The sequence below is a fragment of the Sorex fumeus genome, unplaced genomic scaffold, assembly GCF_029834395.1.
Source record: "Sorex fumeus unplaced genomic scaffold, SorFum_2.1 ptg000051l, whole genome shotgun sequence".
NCBI classification, from domain to species: domain Eukaryota; kingdom Metazoa; phylum Chordata; class Mammalia; order Eulipotyphla; family Soricidae; genus Sorex; species Sorex fumeus.
Window position 1 is genome coordinate 28,653,824 of NW_026606108.1, and position 22,224 is coordinate 28,676,047.

At 35.1% G+C, this 22,224-nt stretch overlaps 1 protein-coding gene across 1 annotated transcript in view; it reads right to left on the minus strand.

The window, feature by feature from the left end:
- FBN2 (fibrillin 2) overlaps nt 1-22,224 on the minus strand; it is a 294,085-nt gene that overhangs the window by 181,123 nt on the left and 90,738 nt on the right. The window contains exon 7 of the mRNA XM_056124409.1: nt 16,885-17,010. Within this exon, the coding sequence (XP_055980384.1) occupies nt 16,885-17,010 (126 nt within the window). The remainder of the gene's footprint in view (nt 1-16,884; nt 17,011-22,224) is intronic.

Sequence of the window (22,224 nt, forward strand, 5' to 3'; positions counted from 1 at the left end):
GAAATAGGACTGCACTCATTTGTGGAGTATTAAATAACATAACATGAGGCTGACACCTAAGGATAGTAGATACATGGGAAAGACAGATTGCTCCATAGCTGGAAGCCTGCCTCATGAGCAAAGGGGAGAAGGCAGCTGGAATAGAGAAGGGATTGCTAAGAAAAAGATGGCTGGAGGAATCGGTCGGGATGGGAGATGTGTGCAGAAAGTGGATAAAGGACCAAACATGGTAACCTCTCAGTGTCTATATTGCAAACCATAATATCCCAAAGTAGAGAGATTGTGGGGAATCATGTCTGCCATGGAGGCAGGGGAAGGGTGGGAGAGGGGATGTATACCGGGGATATTGGTGGTGGGGAATGTGCACTGGTGGAGGAATGGGTGTTTGATCATTGTGTGATTGTAACCCAAACATGAAAGCTTGTAACTATCTCATGGTGATTCAATAAAATTTTTTAGAAAAGAAAAGAGTTCTTTTTCTATTTAGACTAAGTGTTTTTAAGGGGCTACATTTATATTTGAGTAATAAATATTGTCTTTTCCTTAACATTAATTTTGACCAATTCAGGCACAAAGTGAAGGTGTCAAAAGACTATACCACTACTGTGCTTTTTAACATTATGACAATTATTGGGGCATTGTTTATACTTCAAGATACATAAAAGTTACTGGTAAAATAAACAACACAAGCTTAAAATTCTGGCCTGATCCCTACACTTCTTGGAAAGTGCAGCTGTTTACCAGCAGTCACTTTTTCTTTCTTTCCTTTCTTTTTCCCATCTCAGCTCAGTGTGAAAACATTCTGTCACTGTTGCTTGTCCAAACTTAACATGTAAAACAAGGCATTGAAACACTAAGAACAATGTCTGGGATATGGAAATAACCCTGATTTTTATAGAGAGATGAATGGATAAAGAAGCTATCGTATGGAATATTTTGCAGCTCCAAGCAAAGATGAAATCAAGGGCAATTCACCCTGCCGTTAGGTGGAATTCGAGGGCATCATGTTAAGTGAGACAGAAGGAGAACGATAAACACTGAATGATCTTACTCACCTGCGGTTTCCATAAAAATCTAGAGGGGAATAAACAGAACTAAATGATAATGAAGTTGTGCCCTTGTATCACAAGGCTGAGATTACCAAGCAAAGAATCAAGGCTGGGAAGGAATGAAGAGGTGGACTAGAAGTAATATAAGAACAGCACTGGAGAGTATCAGGCACTGGTGGTGATGAGGCGCAATCATTTTGTACATCAAAAACAAAAATGGTTAACACATTTTGTAACCTTGTTACTTAAGCCATAATAAAAATACAACTTAGAAGATAAATTGTCAAGTGAAGATGACATTTTATACAAATCTTAAAATACCGGAGACAAAAATAATACATACTTTCTCTAGGAACATACTTTTTAGGATTGAATGATGAGCTATTAAAACTATGCCCCTCAGAATCTGCCTTTTAATCCCCCATACCTTCCAGAACTGCCTAAAATATTAGTACAGAAAAATTAAACTGAAAGTCTCCCTTAATGCAGGGTAAAACCTACCATTTCAATAACACAAAAATCAGGAAATTCCAAAGTTAAATTTACTATAACCATTTAGACTTGGCAAAGATGCAAGAATTTAGTATTTTTGATCCCATTTTTCTTGTTAAGCATCAGCAGTATATTAAGATGTAATCATAAAACCCTCAGGATTTAAAAATGTATTCTGGCATATGTAACAAGAACTTAATTTAAGAAATCTTGATCCTTCATCAATGCTTTAGTTATATAGTCACTGATTTTGTATCTTCTAAATAAATGGCAATAAGTAAAAAGGAAATGTCCTACATTCTATTATGGAATTATTATATAAATATTCATTAGCTTTTTCTTCTTTAAATACTTACTGCCATAAAGGGAAACAAACTGAAAAATAGTACTCCTCAGTCATGAAGATATGTACTATGTACAAAGTTTATAACGGGAGTTAATCTTTAATTGGTACCACTGTACCACAAAATTTGGTTTCTAGGGTTTGATTTACTTGATTAATTGACCTGAGTTGATATATTCCATTGATATATATCCAGTTTAAATTCAATAAGCAACTCATGGAACTACAATGTATTTGTGTAGATACACATACACTTGAGTTGTGTGTGAGTACAGAGAGGTCATTCTTAAGTCTTTGATATTTTCAAAGTGTGATCGAAATGTGCACACCTAACAACTAGCATTCTCTGAATGAAGTGACCAATCCAAAATAGCTTACAGGGAAAACTCCAAAACCTGGAACTGGGCTTACTGGGGTCACACTCTGGGCTAGTAAAGCATAGATGTGTTCATACTGCATGCTTACATAATTACGTTATGTTACAGGAAGAAATTGTTGCATATTCAGAAGAACTTATCTGGACAATTTTAAAGAACACCAAAATATCTCTGGGGTTTTCATTAGGACTTGGCAAGATCTTCAATGTTTGGCATATACTTTTCCTTAAATTACTCAGAAACACCTGTCGGAATGACTTTTGCAAAAGTGAACTTTTTGTCTATAGAATTAAAATTACACATTAAGAAGTTGGAAACGTTTACAGTAGTTTCACATAAACAGACAGACTACATGATATTATGTATTTAAAATCACTGGCCTGCACACAGAAGGCAATGTGTAATCTCTCATTGCCAATTTACATTGTTCTTGTGACCAGTTCTATTTTTTAATTTAGAAAATCTTAGTTTCTTGAACTTAGGAAATCTCATGCTTTCTCATCCTTTATAGATAAATAAAATGTCCACCAAGATCCAATAGTCACATATCTCTTGCTTCAGGTTACTGCATCGGGGGTTCCTATTATGAATTCTCCACCCAGAGAGCCATGGCCTGTTCCTTCCCCTCTTCAGATTTATGTTGAAATATTATCATGTCGGTATGTTTCTTCAGATACTAAAAATGGTATACAACTAGCATTTTATAGACACTCTTACAAATTCTTATGGCTTTATATATCAACACAGTATAGATTTACTTATTTATTTTTGGTTACTTGTTCCTATGATTAATCCACCTTGAAAGCAAGAATTTTTGTCTTGTTTACTACTCTATCCCTTGGATTTAGAAGAGAGACAGGAAATCAATCAATACTTTTTCTGAACGAATAATTCTTCGAGAGAGCATATCCAAAGTCTAATGCTCTTACAGATATTTCAGGAATTTTTCAACATTGAAAGCTGTCATCTGTCACTACTTATACCAGGGATTACATCATCACTTTTCCAATTATAATTCCCCTAATCAGCCCCAAATTTATGACAGTCTTTATTCCCAAGCTGGAGAGTCTCTTGAATCCTGTGTGGCCAGAAATCTTGCCAAGACCACCTAATTTATGTCTTTTCTGTGCATCTTTTCTTTTTAAAACTCTGAAATAGAGATATGAGATTTTTCAAATGCAAACTGAGACCACCTTTTATTTACTTCCTCCCATGTTCTTGTTTAAAATACTTTCACCCAAAAATGTAAAGAAAAAGAAAAGAAGATTCACATTGCCAGAAAACATCAAGGAAAAAATCCTTAAGGCACAACTAAAAAGTAACTAAATATTTTATTCTACTCCCATCTGTCTGTCAACAGAGGACATCAGATCAGCCAAGGCACCTGCATTTTTTTGAAGGTAGGTCATCAAAAGCCCCTGGTGTTAGTGGAACTGGGGAGGGAGCTTTGTCTGTAGGGCCACAATTACAGAAAATATGAGGACAATGATATAGTAACAGAAGAAATTCTTCAGGACAAAGGTATTTTTACTTTCAGTTAAAAAGGATAATGTGTTTAAAAAAATCAGAGACAAACACTATGTAATGATAAAGGTAAGATCCCACCAAAAATATGTACCTGTCATTTATGTAAATGTTTCTACCACAGGTGTGTACCAAACTTATAAAGTAATTACTAACAGACATAAAGGAAAAAACTGGCAAGAAATAATTGGTAGGAAATTTCACTCCATAACTTACATCACTGTCTAGATCATCCAGAAATAAGAAAAATAACAAATGGCTTTAAATTAAATAATTGATCACATGAACTTACTGGCATACACCAAAATTTACACCCCAACAGCAATGAATATAAATTCTTTCCTTTTTGCTGATATGGCAACCCTCAATGTAAATGCAAAAATCCCTCTAAATTTATTAAAGGAAAAAGCATAGCACTGCACTGCACTGTCCTCCCGTTCATCAATTAGCTCGAGCAGGCCCAGTAACATTGTGAGACTTGTTACTGTGTTTGGCATATCAAATACATCATGGATAGCTTGCCAGGCTTTGCCGTGTGGGCAAGATACTCTTGGTAGCGTGCCAGGCTCTCTGAGAGGGGCGAAGGAATCAAACTCGGGTCAGCAGAAAAAGCATATATTTCTTAAAACTTATCAGACTAACAACCAAATATAGTATGTTTCTTGTTAATAGATCACTAAAATTATTAAGTATTTATAAGATTAACTAATAATGAATATGTCAAGTACATTGGAAATATCCTCAAAGATAAATCATATGTTAGTACACAAAATAAATGCCAATTAATATCTGAAGGTTGAAATAACATCGAGCAATTTTTCTGACCACAATAACATGGAGCTTAAATAAATAAAATGAAATAACCCCCAGAAAAGAAATCAAGAAAGACCTTAAACATGTGAAGATTTGATAACAAGTGAGAATTAAAATAAGAGAATTAATTAACCTGAGGCCAACCAAAAAGAACTTCTGAGATGTAATAAAGACAGTACTAAAAGAACTTCATAACAGATTAGTACAAAAGCTATAAATATGGAAAGTCATATCAAAACCAACCTTATAGCTTAAAAGGTTTGGAAAAAAAAGATAAAACTACTGTTCAGAAGAGGTAATATGATGATAAATGTTAGAGCAGAAAAAAGAAAATGGAAACCAAAAATACAATCCAAAAGATTTTAAAAAAACAGTTGGCTCATTGCAATGATAAACAAAATTGACAAAGCATTGCTATGTTCACAATGAAATAAAAGATAAAACTCATTAAAAAAGGAATCAAAAGAAAAATTATACTAAATATCACATAAATGCAAAGACTCCCAAAAGATTATTATAAATATCTACATGCAAACAAATTGGGTCAACATATTTTCTGTGTTTTTGTGTGAGGAGGTAGGGGGGATTGGGACTATTCCATAACAATATTCGTCTAGAATCTACAAGAAAATTAAGCATAAATAATATTTAAAAATGTAAAATAAAGTTTCAAATGAATGTGAGAATGCTATACCCTTCCTATTCTTTACTAGTCAATTATTAAAATATTTTTCTATGATGGTTAAAGAAAAATATTCCATGTGGGAGGAAAAACTATAATAATCTAATTTGTGAATTGCTGTATTCTATGAGTTTATTAAGTTGAATTAATTTTCTAAACCTATGACTAAAAATTCACAGTATGGTTTTAATAAAATATTGGATGAGAACTTCTTTTTAGCAAACTTCAAATGTTTCCTATTACAAATATCTTCAAGAGTTTCAAATGTGTTGTGCTTAGAACCCAACAAAACTTCCCATTCCCACTAAAAGTACTTTTTATATGCTATTGTAAAACAAAATAAGTATGTCATAGAAAGCAGTAGTTGAGAACCTTCTTATATTTTTATTTCTCCTAGAAAGCAGTACCTAAAAAATAAATGGAAAGACTGGCTGTAGTAGAAAGAACATTCTTCCTCCTGCGTGTACCTACATTACACACAGGTAGAGGCATCAAAGCAGGACCTCCGGAAATGATGTGAATGATGCTGGGAAATTCCCTTTCTACTAATGACCACATTTCCCATTGCTGTGTGTCTTAATTCCTTAAACCATGGGTCATGAATGCAGTGTTCCTAAAATATGCATTATCTTCCCCTTTACAGAGAAGTGCTGGTTGCAGATCTAGAAGGGTTCTGCACTTACAGTGCTTCTCAACTGACGTGTGTACTTCAGTTGAAAGATATAAAACAAACAAAAATCATTAATATTTAGGTGAAGTTTAATATAACAAATTTTAGAATACTTTGAAAAAAGAAACATTAAAACAAAAACACGGGGCTTGAGAGATAGCACAGCGGGTAGGGCGTTTGCCTTGCACACGGCCAACCTGGGTTCGATTCCCAGCATTCCATATGGTCCCCTGAGCACCAACAGGAGTAACTCCTGAGTGCAGAGCCAGGAATAACCCCTGTGCATCGCCAGGTTACCAAAAAAGAAAAAAAACCCATACACACCTTAAAAAGAAGTCCTATGCCCACAGCTTTTAAGTTAAATTGAAACACTGAAGGGAAGATAATTTTTAAAAAATTAAGGCACCATTATTTACAAAAGCTGCTGTTAATAAGAGAGTTTCAAGCTTTCAATGTTCCAACTCCACACCCACCATCAGAGTCAGTTCCCCTCTCTCCCCGCCCCCCAGCCTCCCCCACCCCCTGCCATTCTGCCTCCTTAACAAACTCATTGTTAAATTCTTTATTTATTAAAGCTTGGGTTACATGTTTACTCTAGTGTTGACTCTTATGTTTCTCAATTACAGTTACCTCATCTTTAACCCACCAAAACATCCAGGATCCCTTAACCATGTCCTCATATTCTCACAGTTCACATCCTCATGGCCCACCCCACTGAGCTTCAGAAAAATGATTTTAAAAAACATTTCTTTTGTCAGACTATTCTCTTGTAACTGCTTTTTCTAAAAAAGAGTTCTATAGCACAGCGGTAGGGCACTTGCCTTGCACGCAGCCAACATGGCCGACCCGAGTTCGATTCCTCTGCCCCTCTCGGAGAGCCCGGCAAGCTACCGAGAGTATCTCGCCTGCATGGCAGAGCCTGGCAAGCTCCCTGTGACTTATTCGATATGCCAAACACAGTAACAACAAAGTCTCCAATGGAGACGTTACTGGGCCCGCTCAAGCAAATCGATGATCAATGGGAGGGCCTTTACTTTACTTACTATAATCCTATATACAGCTGAGGACAACATGAAAAGCTGCTATGTGATAGATTATAGAATTCAATCAGAAACGGGATAAGGAAAGTTTTGTCTTTTTGTCACATAGTCCTGGTTAACATTTCCAAGTACTTAGAAGAGGAAATGTAGAGCTGAAGAATATAACTATGCTTTAGATGAACATCAGTTCTGGCCAGCCAAGGCCAACCATACTGAAGATTTCATCTGATGACACACAGCTGTTGGTAAATAGTGTCCAAATTGTCTCCTGTCACTCACCAGCATTTTAGTTATGCTCCATAATGCAAACCCACAATCCAGTCTGGCATTTGGGTCTGTGTGCTGCTGCTGAATCCTGACAAAAATACCTTAGTTTCCATAATTAAACTCACATAAGAAAACACAAACCATTAGGAAAACTGAAGATTACAAAAAACACAGAAACCCATATAGTACTTATATGATGATACTGAAAGCAGCTTGCTCATGCTACACATTTATTTGCTCTTTTTTCAATTTTGTGTCCCCTCAAATAAGGAATCCAGAGAATAGCTGTCCTCCAGAAATAAGTAAAATAACAGGTACTTGGAGATAAGTTGACCTAGTCTTTTGACCAACATAGCAGACGATTACAGCTAAAACAAACAAACAAACAAACAATCCCGTTGTTCATCGATTTTGCTCGAGCAGGCCCACTAACGTCTCCATTTTGATACTTGTTGTTACTGTGTTTGGCATATTGAATACGTCACAGATAGCTTGCCAGGTTTTGCCTTGCGGGTGAGATACACTCTGTAGCTTGCCGAGCTTTCTGAGAGGGGCAGGGGAATTGAATCTGGCTCGGCCGGGCTGGCTGCACGCAAGGTAAACGCCCTACCACTGTGCTTCAAAATTATTTCTATTTCCTTCAAAATATAACTAATAGTTCTAAAATCTAGAATAGGCAATGTATAGATTTAAAATAACATTTGGCAATGAAAAAAAAAAAGAATGACAGTGATTCCTAGCTTGGAACACACACACATACACACACAATGTATATGTGTGTGTGTGTGTGTGTGTGTGTGTGTGTGTGTGTGTGTGTGTGTTACTTTGGACTACACATGGAGGCTGGTGTAGGCTGGTGTAGTTCACTATAACACTTACTCATGTCTTTGTGTTCCAGTGCTGTGGCAGGAGATTTGGAGGGTGTGTTAAGGGAGGTTGCCTATGCAATGCCAGGTGTTGAACCAGCATTGACTGTGTGTAAGGCAAGAGCCTTAATGACCTGTTTATATCTTTATAAATACTAAATAGAAGCATTCAAATAAATTTTCAACACATAAAAACTTTTACATACACTATACAGTTTTTCAATGCCTTGGAAAGTGAATGAAGTAATTATACACAAGATCAATAAGTGACAACACTTGTGAGAAATGCAGCCCTGGATACAGGCTCTAGGTATTAGATTTCAATTTTTGTTAAATTTTAACTTCACTAGTAGAGTATGTTTCCTCAAGAGTGGACTAATTATCTCCAGGCACCAGGCCTGCTTTTTTGTGATTTCTCTTCTGTCTCCCCCATAGACATCTAGAGTTTTTGTTTTAAAACTAAAATTATTTATTTTCAAATCTTTATTATTGCCTTTCTATTTCCATTCTGAAACAGTAAATACATATTAAGTGAATAAGAAATCATGTTTCTGTTGATTTTTTCCTCTTTGCAAAATTCAAAACTTGTATCTGACCCTTTCATTACTGGGTAGAATAGATTTTTTTTTTATCAGCACATTGAAATTGATGTCTATAAGAAAGGTGTTTTTGAGGCTCTTACTCCTTCCAGGGATTTTTTTCAGCAGAGATTGAGAATTGCAGGAACTATGTAAATTGCTTTACCATACCTTCTTATTATTTTTTTAAATGAAAAGATTTAAATATATAATGGCACTGGGGAAACAACATGGTTCCCACCATTTGGGAAAAATGTCTCTAAATCCACTAAAATGTAATTTCCTGACTATTGTGTTATGCTAAATAAATCAAGTCCTGTGGGTCTCAAATGTGCATTTCTGCAATTTTGATGGAAGTGGGGCTAGGGAAGGGAAAGCAAGCTGAGACCAGTCAGGAACTAATAGATAATCTGAATTCCCCTGTTCCATGTTCCCCCATCAAGATGATGGATTTAGGTCCATTACATTGTCTATTAATACTTCCATCACACTAGGCAAATATGTGCTCTATTAGGTCAATTTTTTATCCTTTAGAATTAAGGCAGCTTTTATATATAGGAAATTCTGTTAAAAACATAATTTAAATATTACAGCAGAAATTCTATAATTAATATCTTAAGATCCCAAATCACATGACTTACTGAATTTTTTATTATTTGTAATATTTATATGTTCCTTAAAGGCTTATGTGTCAAATTGTTTACTATATACAATGTACAATACTTATATGTATATGAGTATTTTCTCCTGGAGAAAATACCATTATTTTCTCTATTATAAATCTGAAGGCACTAATTTCTATCAGACAAAACAGTTTACACAGGGTACAGCTGGAGCACAGACTGACAGCGGCCCCCAAATCATGGGTCATTGGCCATAATTCTGAATTGTACTAAAAAACCAAGTTTGTCTGTTTTTTGTTTCCTGCTCTAGTATGAAAATTTTTTAAATATATAGATTTTTTAATGCATCAAAGTTAAAAACTTAATCTGAATATTTTCAATTTTGACTCACAACCCAGGATGAAGTCTTTCTTCACATACCAAAGACTATTTTTTTACTGAATGATGTTTTTTTGCAAGACGTATTTTTTACAAACTTTCACAAATCATTTTGGCAACTAAGCCAAAAATAAAAAACTCTATCTCCTCTAGACTCTGATGTAAAACGAGATGTAAATCATTTTGTTTGGTTCAAATTAAGGAACCAGTGTCACTGCAGTAAAATATTTAGGTAACGAGCACTGTCATGGTGGTATTCAAGTAAGCTGACACACATATTTTTTTTTTCATAATGGAAATCATTCGTGAGAAGACATTAAACGACTTTAGATAGGTGACATGATTAATACAATAAAAATAAAGGGAACTAATGAGTGTTTAATTTGCCCAAGTCTGTGGTTTGGCTCCTTTTGGTTTCACCTACTGGGGTGTCACATTTCCATTCATGAGACACATACAGAAGGCTTCTTGAAAACCCCACTGGCCAGACACATGATCAGCGTGCCCTTCCCAAATGGTGACTAAAGCATAAAATATTTCCATCACATTTCTAAGCTGTTCGGTGATCTCTCTCCAAGGATAAATGCATCATGAAAACCAGATTCCTGAGGGTAAAGAACTTACATTATTAATTCATGTGAGTGCAAGCGATTGTCTGCTTTATGAGATGGGCATGGACTTCCTGTTCTGCAGCATGTAGCATGTCAGAAACATACTCAGTGCTCTGGGGGACAAGCTCCTGACAGCCCATGACCGGGACTAATAGGACTATACTAACTGTCTTGGCCCCAGAGGAGACAGAGTCAGCTTTGTTACAGGAATCTGTCAATGCCTCAACAAAGAAAGTAACAAACTAATGTGCCCCTCTCCCCATCTTCCAGCTCTTAATTTTTTAATAAGGAACATTTCATAAGGTTAAATAAAAGGAAGTTCAGTCACTGGATTAAAGGTCTCCCTTCTATCCCTTTCTTCCTGTTAATTCCCACTCCCTAGGATCCAGAATAACATAAATTTCTAGTATCCTTTCATGAAAATTATATGCAAAAATAAAGCACTACATAAATTTTACCTTTTTTCCAAAATGAAAATATTTTATTATTTGTTTTTGTAATGTAACAATGAAAAATTTTATATCAGTACAGTGTCTACTCTCTTTGGTCTTTTTCATTGGTTTTTAAGAGTGTAAATGTTTATGTGATATCGGGATAAAATGTAAGTATACCACACCCATCACTGGCATTCAGTATCTTTCTACCCCTGTCCAGAGGATAGTACAGTTCAACCCTACAACTTCAGTTCTGTGGAGAGTATCAACTCCCATGTTTTGCTACTTCCTTTTTTTTCCCAATTGGATCACCGTGAGGTACAGTTACAAACTTTCACCATTATGTTTCAGTCATACATGATCTAGCACCCATCCCTCCACCAGTAAACATTTTCTACCACCATTATTCCCAGTGTCTTTCCCAACACCCCCATCCCATCTCACCCCCTGCCTCTGTGGTAGGTACATTCCTTCTTACCCTCTCTCTAATTTGGGGCATTATGATTAACTTTGCTTCTTTATTTATATTTATTTTTCTCCTTCTGACTTATTCTGCTTATCGAGGGGTTCTACAGTTCCACTGATGATTCCTCACAAAAGGCAAATTACAGCTTTTCTTAAAACTGAGTGGTATTACAGTTTTCTTTCAATTGCAACTTTTTTATCTACTCATTTGTCCTTTTAAGAGTACATAATCCTTTCTTTCTTCTCATCACAGGAAACTCCAGATCACATGACATTCAGGCTGACCTTGCTCCATGTGCAACAACTAGCAGTGTTTAGTCACAGACCTCATGAATGCCTGCGCACTTCCTCAGCCACTGAACTATTTTCCCTGTCATATAACTTCATCAGTATACGATTGTGGATACATCTTCAAGTACATGTGGGCCTCGATTTATTACACTTTGGGTGTAAGCTAATGGTAGCAAACAACCTTTGGAGTACTGAACTGATTTAATAAGATAACTCATGAGAAGTGGTTTAAAAATTTATTAGGATCCACTAAAAGTTCAGTAAATATCTTTTATTAGGAAATTATTTCAGTGTCTATACGAACTTAGCGGGAAAAGAAAGAAAAATAATTAAAAGACAATGTAGTAGCTTCCATGACTGAGGAATAACATTGTTACAGGAGCAGACGTAAGTTTCATTTAGATGCTGGCTTCCTTATTAAATAGAAAGGGAAATAACGTTATATATCTGTCAATGTCACTGTCCTCCCGTTGTTCAACAATTTGTCACTGTCCTCCCGTTGTTCATCGAGCGGGCCCAGTAACGTCTCCATTGGAGACTTTGTTGTTACTGGGTTTGGCATATCGAATACATCACGGGTAGCTTGCCAGGCTCTGCCGTGTGGGCGAGATAGTCTCAGTAGCTTGCAGGGCTCTCCGAGAGGGGCGGAGGAATCGAACTCGGGTTGGCCATGTTGGCTGCTTGCAAGGCAAATGCCCTATCGCTGTGCTATCGCTCCAGCTCAACGTTATATATAATGTCATAAATTTATTTTATAAAGAACTGAAAATATTATAGTGCCATGTCTTTTAAATTTAAATTGATAACCTAAAAATGTTTATCTGTTTCTAACATTTATAATGCACATTCACGAATCTTCATTCACACAGTTTGCCTTTTGGGATAGTCAAAATTAATTTTAACATTATTTATCTTAAAGTAGTACACTTTTGTGACATCAGTAAAAGCAAATACTTTTCAGTTTAGTGCAGAGCTTTATTTTCCATGCTTTATCAAAGCAGAGTTGGAGCGGGAGTAAAAGTTCTAAGCCAACAATATCTTGATCATAAAAAAATATACTTATTGTTCAAATCTCAACCAACAAAATGCTGTGGTAATAGACCAAAGCCCAACAACGCTTCATAACTGCAAACAACTATTTGATTCAGAAAGATACATTGAAGGAAAATGTCTGAACACAATGACGCTATTTTCCTACCTCCCATTTAAGCCAGGAAAGAATAACCAGGTCAACAAATGTTAAAGAAGATATGGTCTTTAAGGAAGATAATGTAAGGACATCTGGCATCTACTTGCACTTTACTCCAATATTTTATTTTGAAAAGGAAAAATGCTGGACAGATTTCTGCTACACCATTTCAGATTATATTTATGTATTCTATTTCCCCTCACTAAATTAAAAGAAATTAAAAGGGCTCACTAAATTAAAAGGGCTGGAGCGATAGCACAGCGGGTAGGGCGTTCGCCTTACACGCGGCCAACATGGCCGACCCGAGTTCGATTCCTCCGCCCCTCTCGGAGAGCCCGGCAAGCTACCGAGAGTATTCGATATGCCAGACACAGTAACAACAAAGTCTCCAATGGAGACGTTACTGGGCCCGCTCGAGCTCGAGCAAATTAAAAGAATGTTTAGCTTAACCAACTTTTAATAGAGTAAGTAACTGAAACAACCTTCCCCCTCGGTGTGATGAAATAGTTTTGTCTAAGAAAGAACAATTTTACCCACTATATGACAGATGTAGGAAAAGATTTTGTGGCCAAACTGGCCCAGAAAAATAAGACATGACTTCGGTAGGCATGAGAAGTTTTATTCAATCTGGACCCTAAGAAGGAAAAAACAATTGATTTTCAAAGTGAGAGAGCAAGTAGGAGTGGGTGATGAAGAGGAAGACATTCCTTTCTACTCTTGGTTCAGATTTAAAAGTTGGACAAAAGACTAAATTCAAACACAGTGAAAGGGGACCTGATAGGAGAACCCACCACATCAGTAATATAAAACACAGTGCATTTCAATGATGAATACAGAATGGGATTTTTCAACACTAAATTAAGAGAAAATGCCATTTCCACCTCTTTTTTTCCCATTTAAGTAGGACGAAGGAAAGAATACTACAGTGAAGATCTTCCCCTCTGGCCTCACATTTTATTCTCGTTTTGACATTGAAACCAAGTCAAAGAAGATTACTTACTCCATATATATTCTACTCCCAATTAATCAACATACATTTTCAGAGTGTATGGTAAGCAGTGACTGTTCCAGATTCTAGGATATAGCAAAAAGAAAGACAACTTTTGTTTTCAAAGATATTACTTTAGTTTGAAGAGGTTAAGAAATACATCATGGTATATTTGCATATTTTTCTATTGTGAAAAAATATTACAGCACAATAGAAAAAAAAAGGTAATAAGATAATTTCAAGGTTTCTTATTGATGCTTCCATTATTCTCCCAATCACAGATCCAAAATTTTGGATTATCTTTCTAACTTATGAACAGGTACAGTAACTTTTAGACTAAAAATGACTTTTACAGGAGAATTTCACTGCTATATAAATAGAAACATGAAATATAATGTAATAGAAACAGGAAGAGCATCATTTTAAAATAAACTTTCCAATAGTACTATATTTCATATTCCACATGAAATCCACATATAAAAAAACAAAAATACCTAAACTTTGACAATGATTAAGTCACTGTTGTGGTTAGGATTTTATTTGAGCAGATGCTAGCTTTAAGTTATGGCAAGATTTTTTTGCAGTGACACTTTATAAACTATATATAAACTAACTATAATTTAAAACTTGTCACTAAGTGTAGTAAGAGTTTACAGTTTTACCAGATACATTATGCTGACATTTACATTAAATTTATCTAAGTAAATAACATTTGATCTTTTATAAAAAGAAACAGTATTACCAAAGAAACTCAACTCTCATTTAAGACATATCCAAATAAAAATGACTAATGGACAAAGTAATGGTTTCATAAAAACCTCTAGATTTTTAATTCTAATCATCACTACTTCCAATTCTGCTATTCCTCGCCAATCCAAATTATTAAATCACATAATTATTTCCGGGCAATGGTTAAATAGATTTGGCTGCCTGGACAAGAAGTAAGGAAAGAGACGACTGGATACAGGCCTCTGGGCACTACCCATTCCACATCAATAGATTCCTTTCCTCAAGAACAAATAAAGAGTTGCACTGTCTTTCTCCAAATGCTGTCTTGGCTCTATATGTTGTTTGGATGAAATATAATATGGAAAAAGGCTCATTCTATTTTCGGCTAAGAAGAAATACATGTTTGAGGATTAATAGAAATGTCATAACCATTCTATTTAGCAAGTGGCTAGCCTTCTCACCTATAAGTAAAGACTATTTTGTTTCTAAGTTCACCCCTTCCGGACCCTATGTGGATATAACTCCATTGGTAAAAAGTGAAAAGGAATGACAAAATGTTGAGCAACAGAAAAAATTCACAGTGAAAATATAAAATGCTGCAGAGAAATAGCTGCACAATCCAGACTTTCAGCAAATATCAGACTTTCTAGTTTGATCCTGATTATTAACTCGGATAAGTTTTCTTATCTTCCAAATACTATTTTTCCCCAAATACTTTTCTTAATCTTTTCAATACAGATAGAGATTGATTATCAGCAATGTATTTAAGAAGGCACATATTAGTTGGATATTCTTGCCAACAATTTTAGAGATGATTTACCTAGTCCTTAAAATAAGGATTTTAATGGCTTCTCTTGAATATTTTTAAACAATAATGCAGAAAATTAATCAGTTAATTTATTCTCTGGAGGAAAAACTAATAGAAATTACATTTTAATATGATAATACAAAATTTATATTCCAGAAAAATTTTTTTTAATTTTTTTTAGTGAAACACCATGAGGTACAGTTGTAGACTTACAAATTTTTGTGCTTGGATTTCAATTATACAATGATCAAATACCCATCCCTCCACCAGTGCCCATTTTCCACCACCTCGGGTCCCAGTATCCCTCCCACCCTCAATGCCTCCCATTCCCCCTGCCTCTGTGAAAGGGCATTCCCTTTTGTTCTCTCTCTCCTTTTGGGTGTTGTGGTTTGCAAAAGAGGCATTGAGTGGCAATCATGTTTGGTCTATAGTCTACTTTCAGCATGCTTCTCCCAGCCTGGGAGGATCCTCTGGGCTGGAGTGATAGCACAGAGGTAGGGCGTTTGCCTTGACCGTGACCAGCCTGGCGGAGCCAGGTTCAATTCCTCCGCCCCTCTCAAGAGAGCCTGGCAAGCTACCGAGTGTATCTCACCCACACGGCAAAGCCTGGCAAGCTACCCATGACGTATTCAATATGCCAAACACAGTAATAATGAGTCTCAAAATGGAGACGTAACCGGGCCCGCTCAAGCAAATCGATAAACAACAGGAGGACAGTGCTACAATACAGTGCTTATTTGACTGAGCTATTCTTTCACAAAGCACCTCTTGTAATTTCCAAATCCTCCAAATCGGTTTCACTGGTTATTTTTGATTTGCTTGTTGTGGGAGCCATCCTGGTAGTGCTCTGTTTGTTCCTTGCTTTCCCTCAAAATCACCCCTGCTGGGGCTAGGAATAAAACCTGGGTCTTTTAAGATGAGCTTTTAAGATGCAAGGTAAACACCCTAAACCCTATACTATTTCTCTCTCTTTGGTCCTATATTTGTATTTTATTGTAGCTAGTAGCACAACAATATACAGTCACTGTCACTGTTCTTCCGTTGTTCATCAATTTGCATGAGTAGGCCCAGTAATGTCTCCTTTGTGAGACCTGTTACTGTGTTTGGCATATAGAATATGTCACAGGTAGCTTGCCAGGCTTTTGCAATGGGGGCAAGATACTCTTGGTAGCTTGCAGGCTCTCCGAGAGGGGCGGCAGAGGAATCAAACCCAGGTTGCCTGGATCGGTTGCACGCGAGGCAAACACCCTATCCACTGTGCTATCACTTCAGCCCAACAATATACATTACTGAAATTAAATTACTTTCCAAATATGTGAATGATGTCAACTCCTTACTTGTTTTACACATGAAACTATATTTTATGTGAAGCTCTCTACCCAATTTTAATCTCTGGTACAAATTTGTAAGTGAAATTGATAACTCCTTTATTAAAAATATATATTGATGGTTAGATTACTTTCTCACTAAAACACAGAATCAGAGAATTAGAAAAAAAATGGAATATGTGCTCATTTTTTCAAATCAAGTCCATTAAGTAAACAAACCAGAAATGATTTAGAAATTCTTAACTATCATATCAAAATAATTATATCACGTGATTAATCTATTTCATAAAACAATACTTAGTTATGTTTTTATTATATTCAGAGATATCAGACACTCACCTTCACATTTTTGAGTGGTCTCACTCTGCTTGTGACCAGCTGGGCATTTGCATTCAAAGGAGCCGACTGTATTGATACAGTTTCCTCCTTGGCATATTCCAGGAATAGCCTGGCATTCATCAACATCTGTAAGAAAAAATCCTTTTGAACATAGGTACCACCACGTTTCAGAGTACATATAGATATTAATGTGTAGAATAAATTTAATTGTTTTCAACAAAATGGCCAGAAGGGAGTCAGGATCCCTTTGCACACATGTATTTTCTTCATGAATTTTATTTTAAAATTCATCCATATTGTTATGTGGACCACTAAAATATTACTGTAATTTGAAGCAGACTTTTTAGAGTGTTAAATCTCATGGTGATGGGCACTCAGCAAATCTCCAACTTCTCACCTTAGCTAAGAAGACAAGGACTGTACATAATGCCTCTGTATGGAGTAGAATGACTAGAAATCCTGGAAACTCAAAGAGACCATTTTTATTCCTCAGACCCAGAGTAGAATGTCTAGATTAAAGTATATCCATCCACCCAAAAAACAGAACAGAGTCAATGATTCTTCAGAATGCTTACAGAAATCTTTGGTATATAGTATAAGGCTATTATAAGTTTATAAATAAAATGATTTAAAATTATTTAAAAATAGCAGTACACATGGTAATGAAATGGAACGCATACATATAACTTTGTATAGAGATGAATTTTTTTTGATGGTGTTTGGGCCAGACCCAGTGTGTTCAAGGCTCATTCCTGGCTCTGCGATCAGGGATCACACCTGGCAGGATTCCAGTGCTGAACCCAGATCAGCCACATGCAAGGCAAGCTGTCTTGCCTGCTGTATTCTCTCCAGCCCCTGAAATGATGTTAACTAGATTTATTGTGACAAGCACTCAGCATTATGTACAAATGTTGAATAATTATGCTTTATAACTGTAACCGGTATATTGTCAGGTGCTAATTACATCTCAAGAAAAAAACCTCTATTTATTATATTAAGAAAAAGTGAGTAAAGGGTGGAAAGCAATAAAAATATATAATCAGCAGATAAGAAATAGTAACATATAGTTTAAGTTCAATAATATTTAATATTACACGAAATGTACAAATAGTGAGATAGTCTAATGTGAATTAAACACACACACACACACACACACACACATCAACACAGGAGCTGGAGAGATAGTACAGCGTTTAAGGTGTTTGCCTTGCACAGAGCTATTGAAAAAGATGAAGCTGAACACTGTTTAGCTAAATTACCATATTCAGAAACTTTTGAAGAGCAAACAAATCCTAGAGTAATTAGAAGAAAATAATAATGAGAAAATATAAACAATTAACAAACAGTAGATATAATAACTACAAAAACTGGATCTCTGAAAAATATATGTGAAATGGGCAACTCTCTGTCAAGACTAATAAAGAAAAAGGAGAAAATAAATGATAAATAATATGGACAACTTTTGAGTACTAAACTGCAAAAACTAAGATGGTATGTACTCATTTCTTGAAAACATAAATACCAAGGTTCACTCAAAACTAGATGAGATGAATAGAGCGACATCTATTAAAGTATATGAATCTATTAAAGATACTTGAACAAAGAAATTTCAGACATAGCTGACTTTCCTCTGAATTCTTTCAAATAGTTAAGGAAGAAACCATACTAGATGCATATAAATTCTTAAAGAGAAGGAACACTGCCTTGCTTACTTTACTGGGCTAGCATCATCCTGACAGCAAAGTTAAGTGAAACCAAAGACATTACAAAAAACAAAACAAAACAAAACAAAAACAGGGGCTGGAGCACAGCAGGTAGTGTGTTTACCTTGCAAGTGACCAACCCGGGTCCGATTCCCAGCATCCCATATGGTGCCCTGAGCACCGCCAGGGGTAATTCCTGAGCACAGAGTCAGGAGTAACCCTTGTGCATCGCCGGTTGTGACCAAAAAAGCAAAATAAATAATAATAATAATAATAATAATAATGTTTTTATGGAATAGGAATACAAAAATTCTTAGCAAGTCAATTTTATCAATATATAAAAAGGTTAATACAATTATGTTTGAGAAGGAGCTTCCCAGGAATTTACGGATATTAGCAGGTTAAGTAAACATAATCTTGTAGATATGGACAAATAAGTGATTGAATTTATACTCATTAGTAACTTAAAAACCTCAGTAAAGAAGGAAGATGAGGACTTCCTCAATTTGAGAATGAGTCGTTAGAAAATTAAGTCCAGAAAACATTATAGGGAAAAATCCTTTCATTTTTAGTTTTTAAATTTGTCAGTTTATATTTTTGTAATTTTTCCTTAAATTTTCTTTGTATAAAAGAATCATTTTTAATTTGGTTTATCACGGTGACAAATACTATCTAAAAAGAATTTATAAACTTATTAAATTTACATTATTTAAACAAAGAGTTCTAGATAAGGTATCATTAATTCTGTATCTGTACTTTTTGTTGCTGTTGCTTTTTGCAGTACGTGAGGGGCATACAGGTTTTGTGTATTCAAGGTGTGCACGTTCTACCACTTGACCCACATCACCAGTTTTTTGTGTTTCTTGTTTCTACAAAAAATGCTTGCACATGTTTCTGTATTCATGTTTCCTGCAATATCTCTTTAAATGTTTTAATTATTAATTTTACCTACCTAAAATAAATTATTTCTGTATAGCTCTGTAGTCTAGGATACTTCATAAATAAAGCTTTTATTTTTCCTTCTAGGAAAATACTTTTCAAGCAATTACAAAGTAAGCTCTCTAATGTCAGATTGTTTTTCTTCCCTTTGAAAAATTACTGAATCTACTAAATATGTAGTCAAAGATTTTATGAATAGTATTAAGGGATTTATAGGTTTGGACTCATTTTTCAGCTTATGCCATGTTTTTTTCTCTGATTTATCCGCCAGGAAAAGAGGTTTCTAGGGATGTTTTATACCACACTGTAATGAGAGTGGAAATGTAGTACATTTAAAAAATAATGCGGTTTGAAATGTTTTAAATTAAACTGCTCTAATATAAACTTCTTGCCATGCAGATCATTCTATTTGCTTTTAGTGTGGATCAGATACCCTTTACTAAGACAATGAAATGTGCCTTCATTTCAGTATAAAAATACTTCAGACTGTCTTAATCAGTTTTTTTTTTTTGGACAGTTAAAGTGAGAAAGAAATAATACTAAGCTTCTATGGATTTAATTTCTCTAATTTGCACTATGTGACACTTTAAACTTTCAGGCTCATTAAGAAATAGTGGAACAATCCTTATATACTAATGTTGCTATGTATCCACAATGTGTTTACTAAAAAAGCAAGCTACGGTACACATAGTGTGATCTTCTTCTTATAAATAGGTTACCATGTTGTATGTGCATGTGCCTAAAAATCGAAACTCACAGAATAATCTTATCACGATTATGTTTTTTTTCCTGTTCTGTATCTTTACATTCACAGCACTAGCATATATTACTTTGTAATTAAAAATATTAGGGCCAGGGATATGGCCCAAGAGGTAGAATGGGCATGCCTCGAATATAAAAAATACAATGTACCCCTAAGACCTCAGGGAGTAGTGCTGATGGCCTCATTACCTGGGTTGGCATAAATTTCCAACCCAAATTGCCACAATTTGAAATAGCAACAAAAGTAAAGATATGGGATTAATAAATCCATGGTGAACTGACCATTTGTCTAGATAATGTAAATTTTAATAAATTTATAAACTGGGTTCAATTCCTGGCACTGAATGCCTCACTCTCTCCCGACAGCAGTGTAAGGTACAGGCCCCACAACTAACAACAACAACAACAACAACAGGAAGAAACAAACAAAATTTATGAATAGCAAAGGTAAGACCTTCAAAGTAGGCAGAAACTTTTGAATTTTCATAGCTCCACAAATACAGTTACCTCTGTCTGGCTAGTTCACCCCACTATACTATACAGCTAGGTCTCTGTTCATCCCTTCAACTCAGGCATATGTCTGTTCTTTCTTTAAATGCTGAGTTATTTCAAATTAGATGTAGGTATTTTATAAAATAAACTAAATCTCTGAAACTTAAATCTTATTTAATCACTTCAGTCCCTGTCTATTATGGTTATTAAGAAATGTAAGAAAGCAATAGTAATTCCAGTATATTAACTCATTTCCCCCCAGACTTCTTCAAATAAACTTGCCCTAAAAGATTAAACTTATTTCATTGTGTACATTAGTATTAGGTGAAATATCATTTTAGCTGGTGCTCAGATGTGGAAAAAATATGTACAAGTAATATCAGTTTATAAAAGGGATAACTTATTTTGTGGGAACTAGAGACTAACTCTTACTACTATAATAATAGTGTGTGCTTTAAACTTTGCACATAATAACTAGAGGCTAACTCTTACTACTATAATAATATTGTGTGCTTTAAACTTTGCACATAACCTGATAGGTAAGACTGATTTCCATCTCATTATTCTTTATCTCAATAAATTCCGTCCTCATTTATCACACCGTCAACATCAGAAGTCGAGGGGATTACTTGACATGTTCCTCTCAACTCCCTCATAACAAAAGTTTGCTTCTCAATTTTTCTCAAGTTTTCCTTCTCCATTCAACTCTGGTTTCAGATTCCACTATAATCACCTGTATCACTGTATGAAACTTTTTACTGGATTCTTGTTCACAACCAAGCCCTTTTAATTTGTTCCTAGTAATCTATTTAAATGTCAGTCAAGTCAGGTACAGGTTTGACTTTTCCTCAGAAATTTTATTAAGTATATAGGGTGATTTTTCTGGTCTATGAGTTTCTCTAGAGAGGATGGAGGTATTCCTTGGAGAAAACAGAGACTTGTTCATTATGTTTTATGCAAAAGAGACTCATCTCTCCTTTTAGAATGCAGTTTTGTATCTTCCTATCTACACAATGAAGCCTTCATCAGTTTAGAATTTTCTATTTTATCTGTAAACATTTTTTTCAGTTCTTTCACTCACTTTTAAAAGTTTGTATTCAGTATATATCAGATTCCATATAAATGCTGCTTATTTTTATGTCTCTGACATTTTGATTTTGGATTTTACCCAAGCGTAATCTTTGTCACTGGTTTTATTTTTTGGCTTTAATTTGTCTGTATGTATAGATGTATGAATGTATGCATCATTTACTATTTGTTAGAAACAATCTTAAATCCTTCTTCCATCTCTTTCTTGGGGTCTACAAAGTAACTTTAAAAAAATCTGTCATTTCAGAACTCTTACAGCTCTCCTCTGGGCATTTTTCTAAAGAAGAACCATATTGGTTTCATTTCCTTGAGATAAGAGAGGCGCATATGAACTGTGAATTTATTTGGGTGATTC